This window comes from Talpa occidentalis, unplaced genomic scaffold (assembly GCF_014898055.3).
Source record: "Talpa occidentalis isolate TD23 unplaced genomic scaffold, MPIMG_talOcc4v2.1 talOcc4.12, whole genome shotgun sequence".
In the NCBI taxonomy this organism is placed as follows: domain Eukaryota; kingdom Metazoa; phylum Chordata; class Mammalia; order Eulipotyphla; family Talpidae; genus Talpa; species Talpa occidentalis.
Genome location: NW_023601212.1, coordinates 97,000,016 through 97,016,353, shown reverse-complemented (window position 1 = coordinate 97,016,353; position 16,338 = coordinate 97,000,016). Strand labels below are relative to the sequence as shown.

At 55.7% G+C, this 16,338-nt stretch overlaps 1 protein-coding gene and 1 pseudogene across 1 annotated transcript in view; one reads left to right on the top strand and one right to left on the bottom strand.

Moving 5' to 3' along the window:
- CIITA (class II major histocompatibility complex transactivator) overlaps positions 1 to 16,179 on the top strand; it is a 37,070-nt gene extending 20,891 nt beyond the window's left edge. Inside the window, exons 9-20 of the mRNA XM_054693844.1 lie at positions 1,083 to 1,247; positions 1,437 to 1,505; positions 2,242 to 3,892; positions 4,753 to 4,911; positions 5,598 to 5,669; positions 10,168 to 10,248; positions 10,513 to 10,605; positions 11,864 to 11,950; positions 13,784 to 13,867; positions 14,023 to 14,106; positions 14,833 to 14,929; positions 15,424 to 16,179. Coding sequence (XP_054549819.1) covers positions 1,083 to 1,247; positions 1,437 to 1,505; positions 2,242 to 3,892; positions 4,753 to 4,911; positions 5,598 to 5,669; positions 10,168 to 10,248; positions 10,513 to 10,605; positions 11,864 to 11,950; positions 13,784 to 13,867; positions 14,023 to 14,106; positions 14,833 to 14,908 — 2,621 coding nt within the window. The 3' untranslated portion in view covers positions 14,909 to 14,929; positions 15,424 to 16,179. The remainder of the gene's footprint in view (positions 1 to 1,082; positions 1,248 to 1,436; positions 1,506 to 2,241; positions 3,893 to 4,752; positions 4,912 to 5,597; positions 5,670 to 10,167; positions 10,249 to 10,512; positions 10,606 to 11,863; positions 11,951 to 13,783; positions 13,868 to 14,022; positions 14,107 to 14,832; positions 14,930 to 15,423) is intronic.
- On the bottom strand, positions 8,181 to 9,424 carry LOC119240273 (carbonic anhydrase-related protein 11-like; annotated as a pseudogene).
- Positions 16,180 to 16,338: the final 159 nt, after the last annotated feature.

The following is a 16,338-nucleotide window of genomic DNA, read 5'->3' as shown; positions in this document are numbered from 1 at the left end:
ACCCCCTCCTACCTGCCCACTCCTTGACCCTGCTTCTGCTTTCTGTCCCTTTGACAGGTATAGCCCAGGACCTTCCCATGGCCCCCTCCCCAGAACACCCCCCTCTGTCTCCATTTCCCAAAAATCAAAGCCAGAGAGTAGAGCTTCCCCAAGGTGGTCTACATGAGTGACCCACCAAGTGGCTGGGTGACCTCCAAGTGTCCCTCACCCCCACTGAGCCCTTTCTTAGGAAATGATTATATATATATTTTTAAAGATTTATTTATTTATGCATACAAGACCTGGGGTGCAGGCCAGAGATGCGGGGGTGAGAGGATTCACCAGAGACAGAGTGGGGAGCAGAACAGGCAGACTGACTGAAATCCACTGCTGAGGGAAGCAGCGGGAGAGACAGGAGAGGTCTGCCTCAACATGTGGGTTTCTCCCTGATCAACTGGGATCAAACTGGTGCTGCAGAGGCTGTGGATTGCTTCATAGTGCGGTGTTCAACCCCTTGCGCCACCAGGGAGGCCCCGGAAATGATTATATTTTTAAAGCACAGTGTCAATACGTGCTCACTCACAAGCCGAACAATAAGAGTTGCTTGCTGAGGTACTGACTCTGCCTCGCTCGTTTAGTGTACCGCTGTGAACAGCTTGGTGTGCAAACTTGCCCACCTTTCTCAGAATTGCCTTGTTTCCTGGTCAGCAGAATGGTCTCTGCAGACCCACCATACAGAGGGCTTTTGAACTGTCCAAGAAAAGTTACACTTGGACTCTCTGGGATGGGGATGACACAGGCGGATACTTCCTCTCACTTGAGAGCATCCTTGAAGGTTGCATGTCAGATTTCGTGTAATGCGCTGGCTCCCCAGAAGCAAGCGAGCACTCTTGACAGGGAGGAAAAGGAGCACAGAACACCAGCAGGAAGAGTGCTGTAACAGCACCTGCCTTAGGCCCCCTCCAAGCTGGTTGCGTCCATCTCACAGATGGTAAAACCAAGGCTCTAGGAACCTCTCCTCCAAAGCCCTTTCCTCACCTCCATCCTGAAATGTCTCCCCGCGGTTACCTGCTGTTCTGATGCTCTTCTCCCTCCCAATGTAGGTGATATGCCCCAGGCTAGCCAGACACCCCCTGCCAGCAGCCCAGCTGTCCACAGCCTCCCGAAGTCCCCAGACCGGCCGGGCTCCACCAGCCCTTTTGCCCCATCGGCAGCTGACCTCCCTGGCATGCCCGAACCAGCCTTGACCTCCCGTGCAAACGTGACAGGTACTTTATATTTTTAAAGTATAGCTGGTCAAAGAAAGATATCTTTGAGTAGGAGACAGCCTCAGACCCTGCAGCCTCAGCCCCTGCCGGCTCTGCCCTGGGAAGGCTAAGAGGACTGACAGCTCCCAAAGGAGGGGAATCCCTGGGGCGCCGCTCACCTCACTCTGACACCAGCTTTTTCACCTCCAGAGAACGACCTGTCCCCCAGCCAATGCCCTGCGGCTCTCAAGGTCTCCAGCAAGCTTCCAAAATGGCCTGGTAAGTGACGGGGCTGGAGGTGGAAGCCCAAACCCAGCTGCATCTCACACAGTTACTCAACACTATCCGTCCCTTTATTTCCTGGCTCGCTCATTCATTCATTCATTCATTCATGGACTCGTTGGCTTCTGCCACTATTTCAGCATTTCTTCTGTCTTCTAAGTAGCACCGATAGGGGACCTGCCCCGTAGTTAACCCACGGTAGGGGTTGATATCCCATTTGTGAGGCCCAGAGAATGAAAGAGGAAGAGAGGGCTGCTGAGTGGGGCGTAGGGGGGCCACGGGGGGTGGACCTGGAAGTCCTAAATCACTAAGTCCTACTCTAGTCCAGGGACTCTGCTAAGCACACTCAATAGACTGTTAAAGTCACCATAACCCTAGCATATCCCCATCTTACAGATGAGGAAACTGAGGCATCGTGGGGCATAGATTGCTCTAATAAGTGATAGGGCCAGGGTTTGAATGCAGACACATGAGTTCCACATCCCCTCCATGGTAAAGAAGAAAGAGATGTGTGAGGAAGTGCAGGAGTGCAAAGATGCACAGTGACAAGGTCAGCGGAGGAAGGAGTGAGCGTCCGGGTAACTGAAGGAGACAGCTAATGAAGAAGGCAGTCGGTGGAGGCTGTGTGGCAAATGGACGAATGGTGATAGCATCCAGGCTGGCCTCTCTTGGCCCTCCTGCTGGCCAGTCCTGCCTCTAGTATCCCCCTGACCCCACCCCTCGGTCCCCACAGAGAGTGTGGAGAAGTTCTGCCGTGCACTTCGGGACAAGTACGAGGCTGAGCCTGCAGGCCCGGAGGGCATCTTGGTAGAGGTGGACCTGATGAGGGCACGACTGGAGAGGAGCAGCAGCAAGAGCCAGGAGAGGGAGCTGGCCACCCCAGACTGGGCAGAGCGGCAGCTGACCCAAGGGAGGCTGACTGAGGTGCTGCAGGCTGCTAGCGACCGCCGGCGGCCTCGTGAGACAAAGGTGATCGCTGTGCTGGGCAAGGCAGGACACGGGAAGAGCCACTGGGCCCGGGCTGTGGGCCGGGCATGGGCCCGTGGCCAGCTGCCGCAGTACGACTTCATCTTCTCCTTCCCCTGCCACTGCCTGGAGCGCCCAGGGGACACCTACCGCCTGCAGGATCTGCTGTCCATTCTGGGCCCACAGCCACTGCCAGTGGATGACCAGGTCTTCGGCCACATCTTGAGGAGGTCGGATCGCGTCCTGCTCATCCTGGATGCTTTCGAAGAGCTGGAGAATCCAGACGGACTTTTGCACAGCTCTTGCGGACCCCCGTCAGCTGAGCCCCGCTCTCTTCGGGGGCTGCTGGCGGGCCTCTTCCAGCGCAAGCTGCTGCGGGGCTGCACCCTGCTGCTCACGGCCCGGCCCCGGGGCCGCCTGGCCCAGAGCCTGAGCAAGGCTGATGCCCTGTTTGAGATGGTGGGCTTCTCACCCGAGCAGGCCGAGGCCTACGTAGCGCACTACTTTGAGCTCTCAGGAGCCACGGAACACAGAGACAAGACCTTGGAGCTCCTCCGGGGACAGCCTTTTCTGCTCGGTCACAGCCACAGCCCCACTTTGTGCCGGGCGGTATGCCAGCTCTCCGAGGCCCTCCTGGAGCTGCAAAAGGAGGCCGAGCTGCCCTCCACGCTCACAGGACTCTTCGTGGGCCTAGTGGGCCCCGCAGCCCACGACAGTCCCCCGGGCGCCCTGGTGGCACTGGCCAAGCTGGCCTGGGAGCTGGGCCGCCAGCATCGCAGCATCCTGTGCGAGGACCAGCTGTGCTCGGCGGAGGTGAAGGCCTGGGCTGTGGCCAAAGGCTTGCTGCTGCCGGCCCCTGGGTCCCCAGAGACTGAGCTGGCCTTCCCCAGCTTCCTCCTGCAATGCTTCTTGGGGGCTGTGTGGCTGGCTTTGAGCAACGAGGTCAAGGACAAGGAACTACCGCAGTATTTGGCTTTGACTCCACGGAAGAAGAGGCCTTATGACAACTGGTTGGAGGGCTCGCCTCGCTTTTTGGCAGGTCTGGTCTTCCAGCCTCTTGCTCACGGCCTGGGGGCCCTGGCAGGACCATCAGTGGGCACCTTGGCAAAGAGGAAGCAGAAAGTGCTCGCCAGGTATCTGAAGCGGCTGCAGCCAGGGATGCTGCGGGTGGGGCGGCTTCTGGAGTTGCTGCACTGTGCCCACGAGGCCTCAGACCCTGGGATTTGGAAGCACGTGGTGCAGGGGCTCCCCACCCGCCTCTCCTTCCTGGGAACCCGGCTCACACCTCCCGACATCCACGTGCTGAGCAGCGCCTTGCAGGCGGCGGCCCACGACTTCTCCCTAGACCTCCGCAGCACTGGCATTGACCCCTCTGGACTGGGGAGCCTCGTGGGACTCAGCTGTGTCACCCGTTTCAGGTGAGGGCAGGGCATGGGGAGGGAGCTTCTTTACCATGAGCGTCTGCTGTGTCAGGTGCGCCTCTGTGGGGTTTCATTTAGTGGACAGTGCGGTCAGGGCTTTCCTCTTTTTTAAGATGAGGAAGCAGAGGCTCGGAGAGCAACAGCAGTTCACCCGGGGCCACACAGCCAGTGAGGGGCAGCATCATTCTTTTGACCAACATTTGACGATCTGCCATGTGTAGACACTAGGCCGCATCTAGAACCCAAGACTGATCTTGGATCCAATTACTTTTCTTCTGTCTGTCCTGGAAGCAAGCCACCGTTCTCTCGTGGTTAGATTAAATTCACAGCCTCCCCTGGTCTCCCTGCCTTCATTCTCTCCTCTTCTACTTCACTTTATATTCACCCACCAGAGCGATTTCCCCAGAATTTGAATATGACCATATTCCACCCTGCTGGCAACCCTTCAGAGATTGTCCCCCTATTACTCGCAGGATCAAGTCTAAATTCCTTGATTTGGCTCTTTTAAGTTGTGTGTTCTGCACTATCACTTCAGTCTAATCTCCAGCGAATCTCTAGCACCTCTTCCCTAAACATACTTTACCAAAACTGTAAGATCCTACACCATTGTAGCAGGTCAGCCAAGAATTTGGCACTGAGCTTCCTGGTAACCAAAGCAAGAAGGGAAACCCAGTGGGAGAGTGGAGGAAAAGGAAGACTTGATAAGGGTTGTAGTGGTGGTGGGAGTATTTCTGGAGGAGGTAGGGGGTAAACTGATGAAGGAAAGCATGTGAATGGTAGGAGGTCCCTTCACGGAGCTGCCCTCCACATGGTCTAGCCCAGCTACCATGCCTGGGTCTGAGGCCCTTCCTCCACAGGGCCGCCTTGAGTGATACCGTGGGGCTCTGGGAATCCCTGCGACAGCGAGGTGAGACTGAACTACTCCAGACAGCGGAGGAGAAGTTCACCATTGAGCCTTTCAAGGCCAAGTCCATGAAGGATGTGGAAGATCTAGGCAACCTCGTGCAGATCCAGAGGTGAGAGGGAGAGGGCTTGGGAGGTGGTCCAGGCCATGCAGATTGAGGACGTGCAGGACCTAATATCAAATTTTCCACCAGTACTTCTAGTGCCTCCTCTCCCAGAGGAGACATCTACCCTGTGCAGTGGCCACCCAGAATCCTCACTGCAGTCACTACCCAGGCAGAGTGCCCAGGATGCATCATTTGTCCTATTCAAAACTTACCAACAGCTTGCACCCAATTCTTCTTTGCTAAGCAGGGAGACACTCTCTGCTGCTGGAGTTAATGAGCTGCCCTCTGCATTTAATGATGGAAGTGATGCCTGCGGCCACCTTGCAAGGCAGCCAGACCCAGTATTGTCCCCATTTTATTGATGATGGAATGCTGAAGTCCAGAGGACAGAGGGCACTTGACCACAGAGCAAGTGAACTGTCTTTCACTCACTCCTTCATCACACATGAGCACCTACTGTGTGCTGTCTGGGATCACATAGGTAGATGCCTACTCCGAGGCTCCTTCCCATGACACGCACAGCTGTGCTTTAATGACATGCCAGCCCCCTGAGGTTTTTCTTTTTAACATGGGAGTTGCAATAAGCCCATAGCAGGCAGTGCTTCCAGGGAATACTGGGCACTGGGACACATCAGTCAGGACTCAGCCCCAGAAGAGCCTGCGGCCCTCTAAACAGAGTCTGTTCTCTCTAGGATACGAAGTTCCTCAGAGGACACTGCTGGGGATCTCCCTGCTGTCCGGGACCTCAAGAGGCTGGAGTTTGCGTAAGCAAGGGGGTGGGCAATCTTGGGTCCCCATGTGGTCTCTTCTCCAGTATCAGCTGAGCTTATGCCAACTGGGTGGAGATAGGTCCCCAGAATCATTCTTTCCCTCCTGCCCCATCACTCTGGAAACCAGCTTCAGGCTGGCACTGCTAACTGACCCACTTACTGGTTAGCGTGGTCATTTGCATCCATTCGTTCAATAGGTGAGAGTTTACAACAGTTCACAGGCTCCTGTAAATAGGCAGTTGCTACCAGCAGGAAATGCAAGGGTTATGACAGACACACTTGGGGGAGGTCAAGGGGGACTTCCTGGAGGAGGTGACTGAAGCACTGACATTTAATGAAGGAGTAAGAACAAACCAGATGGAGTGGTCATATGGGATAGCAAGAGCAGAGGAGAGGAGAAGGAGAAAGACCTTCCAGGTGGTTTAGTTTGACCAGGGGGCAGGAAAATGTAACCCCCCCGCCCCATGGCCTTCCTTAGGAAGGTGCTACCAGGACCATCTGAGTCTTTTCCCTGCTGTGCCCTGGGCTACGTACACAGTGCCCCTTGTGCCAGAGCTTGCTCACTGTCAAGGTCAGGGGTGGACCCTCTAGTGGGACACAGGCCCTGGCCAACACTACCCTCTAGACCCCAGGGGTCCATCCCAATTCCAGGTCAGGTTTTCAGCCCTGGCTGCACAGCATGTGGGTGCTCAGACCCCACCCCAACTCAGTGCCTCAGACTCAGGAATTTTCCCCCACTTTGAAGGCTTCCCAGGAGCTTTCGATGCACAGCTGGAGTGGTCAGACATGCGGGCTCACCAGGGAACATTCTGATTTTAGCTCTGAGAGTCTTGTATTCCAGAAGATCCCTCAGTCCCCAGTAAACCAGGTTGGTTGGTCACCCTGTGTGTGGCAGGGGCTAGTGCCCGCATTAGACAGGGCAGCCAGGGTCACAGACATGAAGACTTGGCAAGTTTTTGGGTCCAGTTGTTTCTTGGTCACTGCAGACAGGCAGCCACAGGCACATGGCCAGTCCTGCTGGATCTGTGCTGGGGAACCAGCATTTCCATCATGGCCCTCGGCTCCCATCGCCCCAATGCTGTCACGGGGGGCCTAGAGCTTGTAAGCTGTTCATCCAGAGTCATTTAAGTCAGCCGAGCCTGACTTGTTCTAACAAAGAAAAAGCCAAATTCATGTTTGGGTTTTATTAGGAATCTAAAGTCATCAAGCGATTAGGAAGGAATTTGTAGCCACTTATACAGTATGTTCAGTGCATTTTGCAAGTCACCTCACTCATTTCAGGAGTGTCTCCAGGGGAAAGCCATTATCTTCTCCATTTTGCAGATGAGGAAACTTGAGGCCTAGTGAGGTTAAGTCACTTGCCCCAGGCCCCAGCTGGTTACCCACAAGCTGTCTGTTCCTCTGATCATACCCCCAGCACCCCCTTCTGCCCCCACAACCTAGTAGAAGCCAAGCATTTCTTGTGAAGAGTGAATCAGACTGGTGCAGAGGTAAAAGTGTTACTGAAAAGGGGAAATATATGAAAACAATCACCAAAGACCCCTTCTGGCTTTGAATTATTTTCAGCTTAAAAAGCCCCTAGTTAGAGGGTCGGAACTATGCTCTGGGGAACAGCAGCCACAGGGCGGAACAGCCCAGAACCAGACCAGCCACCTGGAGGCTGGAAGCCCCAAAAAAGTTCTAAGGAAGGAAAGAAAGGACTATTTTGGTTGTGTGCCAGGAAGCCACTGTGTCAGCTACCCCGCAGACCCCATTGGCCTGCAGGCTGGGCTGCTCTGCCCTCTGATACCCTATAAGCATGCTGCCGGGGTACAGGGCCCTCCCTGCCCCAGCCTCCGCTGATCTCTTCACCCCCACCTCCTAACTCTCCCCCCCCACCGCCCCCACCCCATGTCTGGTTTGCAATCTGGCTGGACGCAATCTGGCCTCTGGCCTTTGAGCCTTCTACCTCGATGCTTTTCCCCAGGTATCTGCATAGCCCACGCCCTCACTTCCTTCTGGTTTTTACTGAGTGAGGGTTTTTTGACCTCCTGCTGTAAAAGTAGAATGCTGCCCCTCACCCCTGAACTATCCCTCCGTATCACAACTTATCTCCTACACTGGATGTTAATAGATTTCTTTCATATCTGTCTTGCCCACTGGAATATTGGCGCCATGAAGGCAAGGGGTTTTGTCTGGTGCGTTCATCCTGTCTCTGCGGCAGGCTGTGGGTCTGGCACACGTTAGACCGATACTCAGTGCGTGAATTCCCTAATTCTTCTGGCAACCCGATAAGCCAGTACATTCGGGGAGCCTGAGACTCAGAGAGGAGGGTGTTTGCCCAAAGACCCCACAGCAGTGAAGGGGCAGAGCCCAGATTCAAATCAGAGTTCAGGCTTTCATCTGCGGACCTTTTGTTGAGGCCAGAGGTGCCTAGACGTGGGGTTTCAAAGCCCAAGAATGTTCTGGAATGAATTTGAGTGATGATGTGCAGCTGCCATTTTTTTTTTTTTTTTAAGTATTCGGTCCCTTTAATAGCTTTGTTTTGGGGGTGACTCCCCTCCCCTGTGGGTAGGCTTGGGAAGAGCAGGCACAGTCCTCGATGGGGAGTCTCAGCGACCTTGAGGGGTACCATCCACATGCAGGCAGTAGTTGGGGCCTCGGCAGTGCCTCTCGGGGTGCCAGGGATCCCTGTTGCCCCTCAAGTCCCTGTGAGCCAAGGGCTGCAGGGGCCGGCCGTTACCGCTGAGACTCTGGAAGATCTGGGATGGAGGATTCTGGCTCAGGAGTCTCAGGGAGTGCATCTGGAGGGAAGTGATAGTGAGGGCCCGGTCAATGAGGATCCAGGTGACGGTCTCTGAGCAGGGCGGGGTGCTGAGAGAGCCTGATAGGTGATGAAGCCAAAGGATTCGGGGAACAGGAGCGCCAGGCTCAGGTCTTGAAGAAAGTAGGCATCATTCTTATAAGAGATGCAGGTGATGGTGTCACGGTTAAGGAGGTGACTGAGGAATGGGTTTGAGCTGCCAGCGACATTGACAAAGAGGCCGAGAATAGCCAGGCCACTGGGGCTCCGGGAAGTGGTGCTGAAGTTCCCCTAGAGTTCTTGGTTGAAATGGATGAGCTGCACCTCAGCAGAGAAACCCTGGTGGTTGATCTGGTGCTCAGAGCCAGCCCCATCACGTGCTCCAAATAGTAGCCGCAGTTCACTGAGTCGGTGGCTATAAAGGAGGGGACCCCCAGACACATTGACCACAGGCCGGGAGGCAGGCAGGAAGGAGACATGGTGACCAGTGTTGTACAGGGTTCCCCGGAGCTTTTCTCCCCCAGTGCTGAGCCTCAGTGGGGGCAGAAAGGGGTCATAAAGGACCCTCTTCAGCTCTACATCCACGGGGCTCTGCCACTTCCCCACAGCACACAGACTCCAGGCTGCATTCACCAGGCCCCAGAAGGGCAGCCCTGGCACAAAGTTTTCCTGGAGATTATCCTTGTAGCTCCACCAGTCCTCAGGGTCAGGTGCTGGTCCAATGTGAGCTGCCGCCCCCATTGCAGCCCAGAGGACCAGCCCTCCGGGGACGCTCAAACAAACTGCACCCCCATCCCCTGGGGGCCTCTAAAGATCCCTTCCTGAAGCCCTGCACCCCTTGTCACCACCCCTCAGCTCCTCTCTCCCCTCTTGGTGGGACCCTGTCCCTCTAGGACGGCCAGCCTTGCTCTCCTCCCCAGGGAGCCCCTGTTCCCTCAATACTCTGGAAGCTGGGAGCAGCTGCCATCTTTTAAGTTTTATCAAGTATGTATATTCAAACAAGCGAAAGTAACCACAGCTGGCACCAAAACGTTACTGACAAATGAACATTTTAATATAAAAAAAGGGCCATAGGGCATCATTCCAAAGCAAAGGCAGTTGTTCACAGTGAGGATTTTTAACTATAGTTTTTAAACAAAGCAAAACAGACTTCCCTTGTCTTTCTCCTTCCCTCAAAGTCTGGTCTAAATGTCAGTCCAGGCTGTGCGACCTTGTGTGAGTTTGTTAACGGCTCTGTGCCCCAGTTTCACCTCTGTAAAGGAAAACATGAAGCACCCTTAGCTCAGTGCCATGGAGCGGGTTAAATGAGATCTGAGTGCAGGGCCAGGCCTGTGCCTGGCACATCAGTCTCAAGGCTGGGCCACATGTCACTGCTGTGCAAGGAAATAGTGACCTGTCTCTCCTGGGACCCACACTTGGGAGCCGCTTTTCCAGACCGGGGCAGGAGAAGGTGGAGGAAGACGTCAGAAGGTGTGAAGACTAGCTCCTCCAGCTGGGAACCCAGCTGGCAGCCCCGCTGGCTATTTAGGGGCTTTTGTCAACTCTCCCCAGAATAGAAGGGATGGGGGTCCAACTGGGGGGCTGGAGAAAAGAAAGAAGTGGGAAGGACAGAAAGGGGAGACATGGACTGTGCCCTGTCTCCAGCCTACCCCAGGACCAAATTGAGGTCCTTGTCTATTTGGGGTCTCACTCCTGCTTTTTGCCTCCTAGGCTGGGCCCCATCTTGGGCCCCCAGGCTTTCCCCAAGCTGGTGAGGATACTTGAGGCCTTTTCCGCCCTTCAGCATCTGGAGTGAGTATAGCCCCTGGAACCCTCCCTCCGTCTCAGGTTCTGACACCACATGATCGATGTTCCAAGTGGTTCAGGAAGTTGCCCAAATTCACAGGGCTCCAAAGAAACAAAACGGAAACAATTCAGGTCCTTTGGGGTTTCCAGCCTTGTCCCCTGGCTGGCCAGTGGGCACCCCTCCCCCGTGCAGCAGGAGGGTAGGGGTGGGAGGGGGACAGGTGGCCTCTGTGGTGCTAACTGGCGACTTCCGTTTGGTTCCACCCACAGCCTGGACTCGCTGAGTGAGAACAAGATCGGGGACGAGGGTGTCGCCCTGCTCGCAGCCACCTTCCCGCAGCTGAAGGCCCTGGAGACACTCAAGTGAGTGGGTGGGCTGGGCCCGCCCTTGCTGCTGGCCTTGGTCCTTGAGGTCGAGCGGCCCTTCATTATACTTGCCCGCTCACTATCCATTTACTCTTTCACCCATTCAGTCACCCATCCCGTCAACAAATTGACCCATCCATCCAGTCCTTCATTCACGTACCCAAACATTTCTTTCTTTAATCACCCACTCAACCCACCGCTTTTTAATGTAATCAATGAATATTTACGGCTCAGCATTCCAGGCCCTGGAGACCCAGTTTTAAACAGAACCCCTGACGTCAGGTGTCCACCAGGGGGAGACATGCTAAAGGAACAAGGCGATCCCCAGCTGTAAAGTTTACGGTGGTGAAAGTAGACAAAGTTTAGTGACAAAACTAGCTGAGGGGGGCGGGAGGGGGTGAGTGAAATGGGAGAGATAGATCAAGATTTATTGGCAAAACATTATTATCAAAGTAGCAAATTTTGGTTATTTTCAGGAGCTGGGGAGGGGGCGTCTGCCTTTGGTGTATCCAGGGGTGGAAGGAGGCTTTGGGGAGCAGAAGAGCGATTTTTTTACTGAGCCCAGAGGTGTCATCCACAGGGGGTGTCAAAAATCTACCCACACTCCACTTCATAGCCGTGATGGGAACAGCCACAGAATTCACCAGAGGTCTCCTGGGGATCTACTGGTAGCAGGACACAGAGTCTTCTCTAGTAATTTACTAATTTACTAGTTCTAGGTAACACTGTGATAAGCTCAATTTCCTCCCTCCTTCTCCAATGCCCTCACTGAAATATTTATTGAGCACCTCAATAAATTGAAATATTTATTGAGCACCAGAGCAGTGCTTGGCTTTGCTCTAGGCACAGGGACACAGTGATGGACAGACCAGGCCTCTTCCCTGGCAGACCTCACAGCCATTTAACAAATAACGCGAACTCTTAGCGAAGTGGTAGGCTGCAAGTGGCTCAGAGGAGAAAGAGAATGCTCCGAGAACATTCACCAGGTGGTGGGAGAGTGACTCTGTCTGCACCCTCAGGCATCAGCCCCATGGCCAGAGGTGTCACGTGTCCTGTGCATATGGGTCAGCGGGTCTGCCTCTCGCCACCTGTCACCCACAGCTCTCACCGGGGCCACTGGCACGTGTTTGCTGCCCCGAGAGGGTGTGAGCTGTCTCAGCTCTGCAGGAGTGCAGGGAGGAGGGAAGGGTGGGTGCTGATGGGGAAGGAAGGGGGTGTAATCTGGTCGAGCCCTCCTCTCCCTGTGACCCTGCAGCCTGTCCCAGAACAGCATCACGGACGTTGGCGCCTGCAAGCTCGCCGAGGCCCTGCCCTCGCTGGCCGCCTCCCTCCTCAGGCTGAGGTGAGTGCCCTCCCTCCTGGTCAGGGTCAGCAGGCAGGCTGGGGAGAGAAGAGAGCGCCCTGGGGCCGTAGCAGTCACTGCAGGCCATTCTGTGTCTGTGCCTCACCTCTCCAGGGGCGAAGGGGGGCATGGACCTGATATGCAATATGAGCCCAGCCCCCTGGGGTGGGCAGTGCCACCACCCAAGCAAGAGGACTGACCGCAGGGTCTGGTGAAAGAGTCTCTCTCATCCTGAGTCCTTCCCTCCTCTGGGAAATGGGTGCCATCCCAATGGCCCATCGAAAGCGCTTGTCCTTGGCTCTGGGGTGTAGTAAATATTGGTTCTCCCCGCCCCAGCTCCCCAAGGCTCACCCCTGTTCTGGAGTCTGGGGGTGATCTCTAAACTGGAGCCTTGTCTGGCTGGTCACTCGCACCAGTCAGTGCCTACACTGCCGCCTTCTGGTGAACCTTGGCATAGCACTTCTCGCTTCGCTTCCAGTCAGTCCTGGCTTCCAGGGTCAGAAGATGAAAACCAGAGCTTGGACCAGAGCCCCAGTGGCTCAACACCGCAAGTTCCTCTTTCACCAGGCTGGCAGAAACCTCCCCCTCCCTCCCTAGCTCTTGCTCACCAGCCCAAGTCTCATTCTCAGGAGAGATGGCATTTAGTTCCTCTAGTTAATGAGGTACCCATTTCTTCATCTTCCCAGCTGTGGTCACTGTGCGCAGCTGTGTGGGTTGTGTCCTGTGCAACATATACGATGTGATCAGCACTCCCTGCACGTGTGCAGGCCATCAAATAGTCTCTAACACCAGCCATGGGCGGGCACCTTACTAGGAACTAGAAGCAGCTGTGACCAGCTCAGTTGCTTGAGGGCCGCTGTGGCTGCCCGCAGTGTCTGAGGGATAGCAGCAAAGGATCAGGAAGGCTGGAGCAGGCATGCAGGGGGCCTTCGGGGCCAGGAAGGGGCTTTGGGGTTTTTTTCATCATGAATGGAGAAGCAGGTGAGCGTATGGAAGTGACACTTGATCTGATCCACTTATTAAGAAACCTCACACCGTGTGGAATCTAGGATGCTAGTCATTGCAAAACAGCATCAAGAGGAAGAAACACCAATTACACTGTGACAGCCCACTGACTGTCACATGTGCCCTGAGCTCAGCGATACTCAAATGTAAACATGGCCATCTTAGCCTCAATGAAATATGGGAAGATCGCCTGCTGGTGGGGGAGAGAGGACCCCCTGGGTTCTGAGAGCCACCCTGGGAACAGATCGCAAAGCCCCCACCTGGCTCCTGTCCCGGCACCAGCTGGCCAGTGACATCAGGGATCCTAGAGTTTGGCCTGAATCCATTTTGCTGCAGCGTGGACCTGCTGTTGTACATGCGCCCTCAGCGTAGCCCTGAGGCAGCGTCATGGCCCTGAAATTAAAACCGTGGCAGCACCTGGCTTGTTAAAAGGACGCTGGCGGGTGAGCGTACAGCCCAAGCCAGCACCCGCGGCCCAGCGTGCTGTTTACGACGCTGCTGGCGGTGGCTGTGAATACCCCGCAGAGACCCCGCGGGCCTGTGACTCCGGGTTCTTCTCTCCCAGCTGCAGTGCTGGTCACACCCTCTGCAGTAACTAACCCTCCCACTCCCCAGGAGGTAATGACAGCTCTAGCTGACACGAGTTCATTCCACGGGGGATATTTATGAGCATGAAGTAACTCCTTCCTCCCCACAATGACTCGATGGTGCCCATTTCATGGAGCAGCCGACTGACTCAGAGCTGAGGGACTTGCCAGAGGTCACACAGGCAGCCAGCCACAGGGCTGGGATTTGAACTTGGGAACTCTCTGATCTCTGTTTTGGCAGCTTGTACAACAACAGCATCTGCGATGCGGGCGCCGAGAGCCTGGCCCAAGTACTTCCAGACATGGTGACCCTCCGGGTGCTGGAGTGAGTGGCGGCCAGGGCAGCGGGCGGCAGTCCCAGGCTTGGGGCACCAGGGGTCTGCTGGCAGCAGGGAAGGGTGGGGCTTTGCTTGTCGTCAAGAGCGTGCGGGCGGCCTCGGGCTGGGGCTGGACAGTCTGAGGACTGGTTTCTCTCTCCAGTGTCCAGTATAACAAGTTCACCGCTGTGGGGGCCCAGCAGCTCGCCGCCAGCCTGAAAAAGTGTCCTCAGGTGGAGACGCTGGCGTAAGTCTCTCCCACAACTGGGGTTGGCGGGGGAGGCCCCAGCCCTCCAGGTGTGGGGTTCAGTGTGTGAGCCCTGGGTTAAAATTCTGCTCTGCTCTTCGCCAATGTGCCACCTCAGATAAGCTGGTGTGTTACTATCTGACCTCGGGTTCTTAGTCTGTAAAATGGGATGACACCATTTGCCCCCAAGCAGTTTTGTGAGATTTCAATCAGGCAAGATGTATAAAGCACTTAGGATAGTGTCTGGTGCATGACAACACTCAGTGGAGGTTGAGTGATCTGAAACCACTTGCAGGCAACCATTTTTGACCTTCAAAGCTGGTGATTTCATGTTTCAGGCTTATTTATTGCATCACCTTCCTGTCTGATGTCCAGCACCAGGGCATCATATTCTTCAAAGCACTTTCATCTACAGAATCTCTCGTGTCTTCTAAGAGGGTTAGGGTGGATCTTTGAGCTTCCATTTTATGGATGAGGAGGCACAGAGAGGTTAGCTGGCTCTTTTGAGGTCACACAGCAAAAGTCATCAGCAGAACCAGGTCTAAAGAGAGGAGTCTTGGTTTTCTTGGCTTCTGGTATCCCCACAGCCCCACTCTGGTCTGGTCCTGCCAGTGGGAAGTCCTCAGGTTCTAGGCTGGGTAGGAGGAGGAATTTGGGGGCAGCTGTGGTCAGGCCTCCAGGCACTATGTCCTCTGACCCGGCCTCTGTCCCCTGCCCTCACCGCAGGATGTGGACGCCCACCATCCCGTTTGGGGTACAGGAGCACCTGCAGCAGCAGGACTCACGGATAAGCCTGCGATGATCCCAGCTGTGCCAGGACAAGGTAGCTGGGGGACTCGGGAGGAAAGAACTGCAGGGACCTCTGGGGTTCATGTCCCAGTGAAGGCGGACTCCATAAAAAGTGGGTGAGGGCAGCAGGTGGGATCTGGGGGCCAACCCAGAGCAATCACTATCTGGGGTCTCCCGCTGTCTCCACACTGAGGTAGGCCCTGAGGGACCTTGCTGTACTCGGGGTTAGAGACCAGGGGAAAGACAGGGTGGGGTCTGCGGCCCACCCCAGCCCTCAGTTTTGGGAAGCCCTTCCTTCAGGAACTTCCCAGCCATCTCTGCTACTGTCTTAGCGTCTTGGGGGTTTGATGTCCTGGCTGGTCCTCATGGGACCATGCTCCCCAAGACCCTGAACGTCACTCCCCAAACCCTCTGCCCCATCTGTGTTCCCACACTCCCTGAGCTGGACAACATCTCCATATATCAAGCTACCTGCCCCCCCTACCCAAGAAAATTTCCTGACTTGCCTCCTTTCCTGACTACCCACAGCATGTTCTCGGAGGACACTGACCACGCTGGACCTTGAGCAGGTTATTTGTGGACACAACTCTTCTCGGGCCATATCCAGCGACCCTGGTGTCCTGACGCCCAGTCCTGCTGCCTCAGGCTGAACCTCTGCCTGGCGGTGAAAAGTCCTCAGCCTGCTGCACGGACAGACCCAGGCCTGTCCCAGGCTCCTGTGGGGCCGAGATGGCGGCTGGCCCTGGGGATGGGCAGGTACCCGGTGTACCCAGCACCCTGAGGTGCTTCCTGTGGGACACTCCAGCGGGGGCTGGAGATGCCAGCTGCTCCCAGCCCAGGCACCTGCCAGCCTGGGGAGACACCCCCACATACTGCCCTCCCTGCTGGACGTGCCAACATCCTGAGATACCAGAGAGCACCCCAGGCCTGCTCATTTTCCAGGCAGAGACAGGCTGCTCTGTCTGCGGGACTCACTGTTTTGCACTGACTTGGTCTGCAAGGCCAAAGCTGGGCCTGGCCGACACTGGACCTTGGCTAGAAAACTGCTGACGCACACTAAAGGGATGGGGTGGCGTCCCGTCTGCCCCGGGGCCCCCCTCCTGTGTCCTTTCTCACTACGCCATGAAGGCTCACTTCATCTCAAGGGCAGGCCCGTGTTTGAGTTTTTACCATGATTGCCATTTCGGAGGACCCTGCCGTTCTGGTTATCTGATGCATCACAACCTCCCCACCAAACGGAGTGGCCTCATCCAGCACGCGTGCACCTGGCGCTGAGTGGGGAAGCGCGCCTCCGCCCCGCGCGTCCCTGCCGATGCCCCCAGGGTGCTGGCCTGGTTCCTTGAAGGAAGGAATGAGGAAGGAATCGTCAGAGGGGCCTCTCCAGAGGGCTGGCTGGGGCTTCGTCACAGCATGGCGGCCGGCCAGGTTTGAAGTGATCAAAGA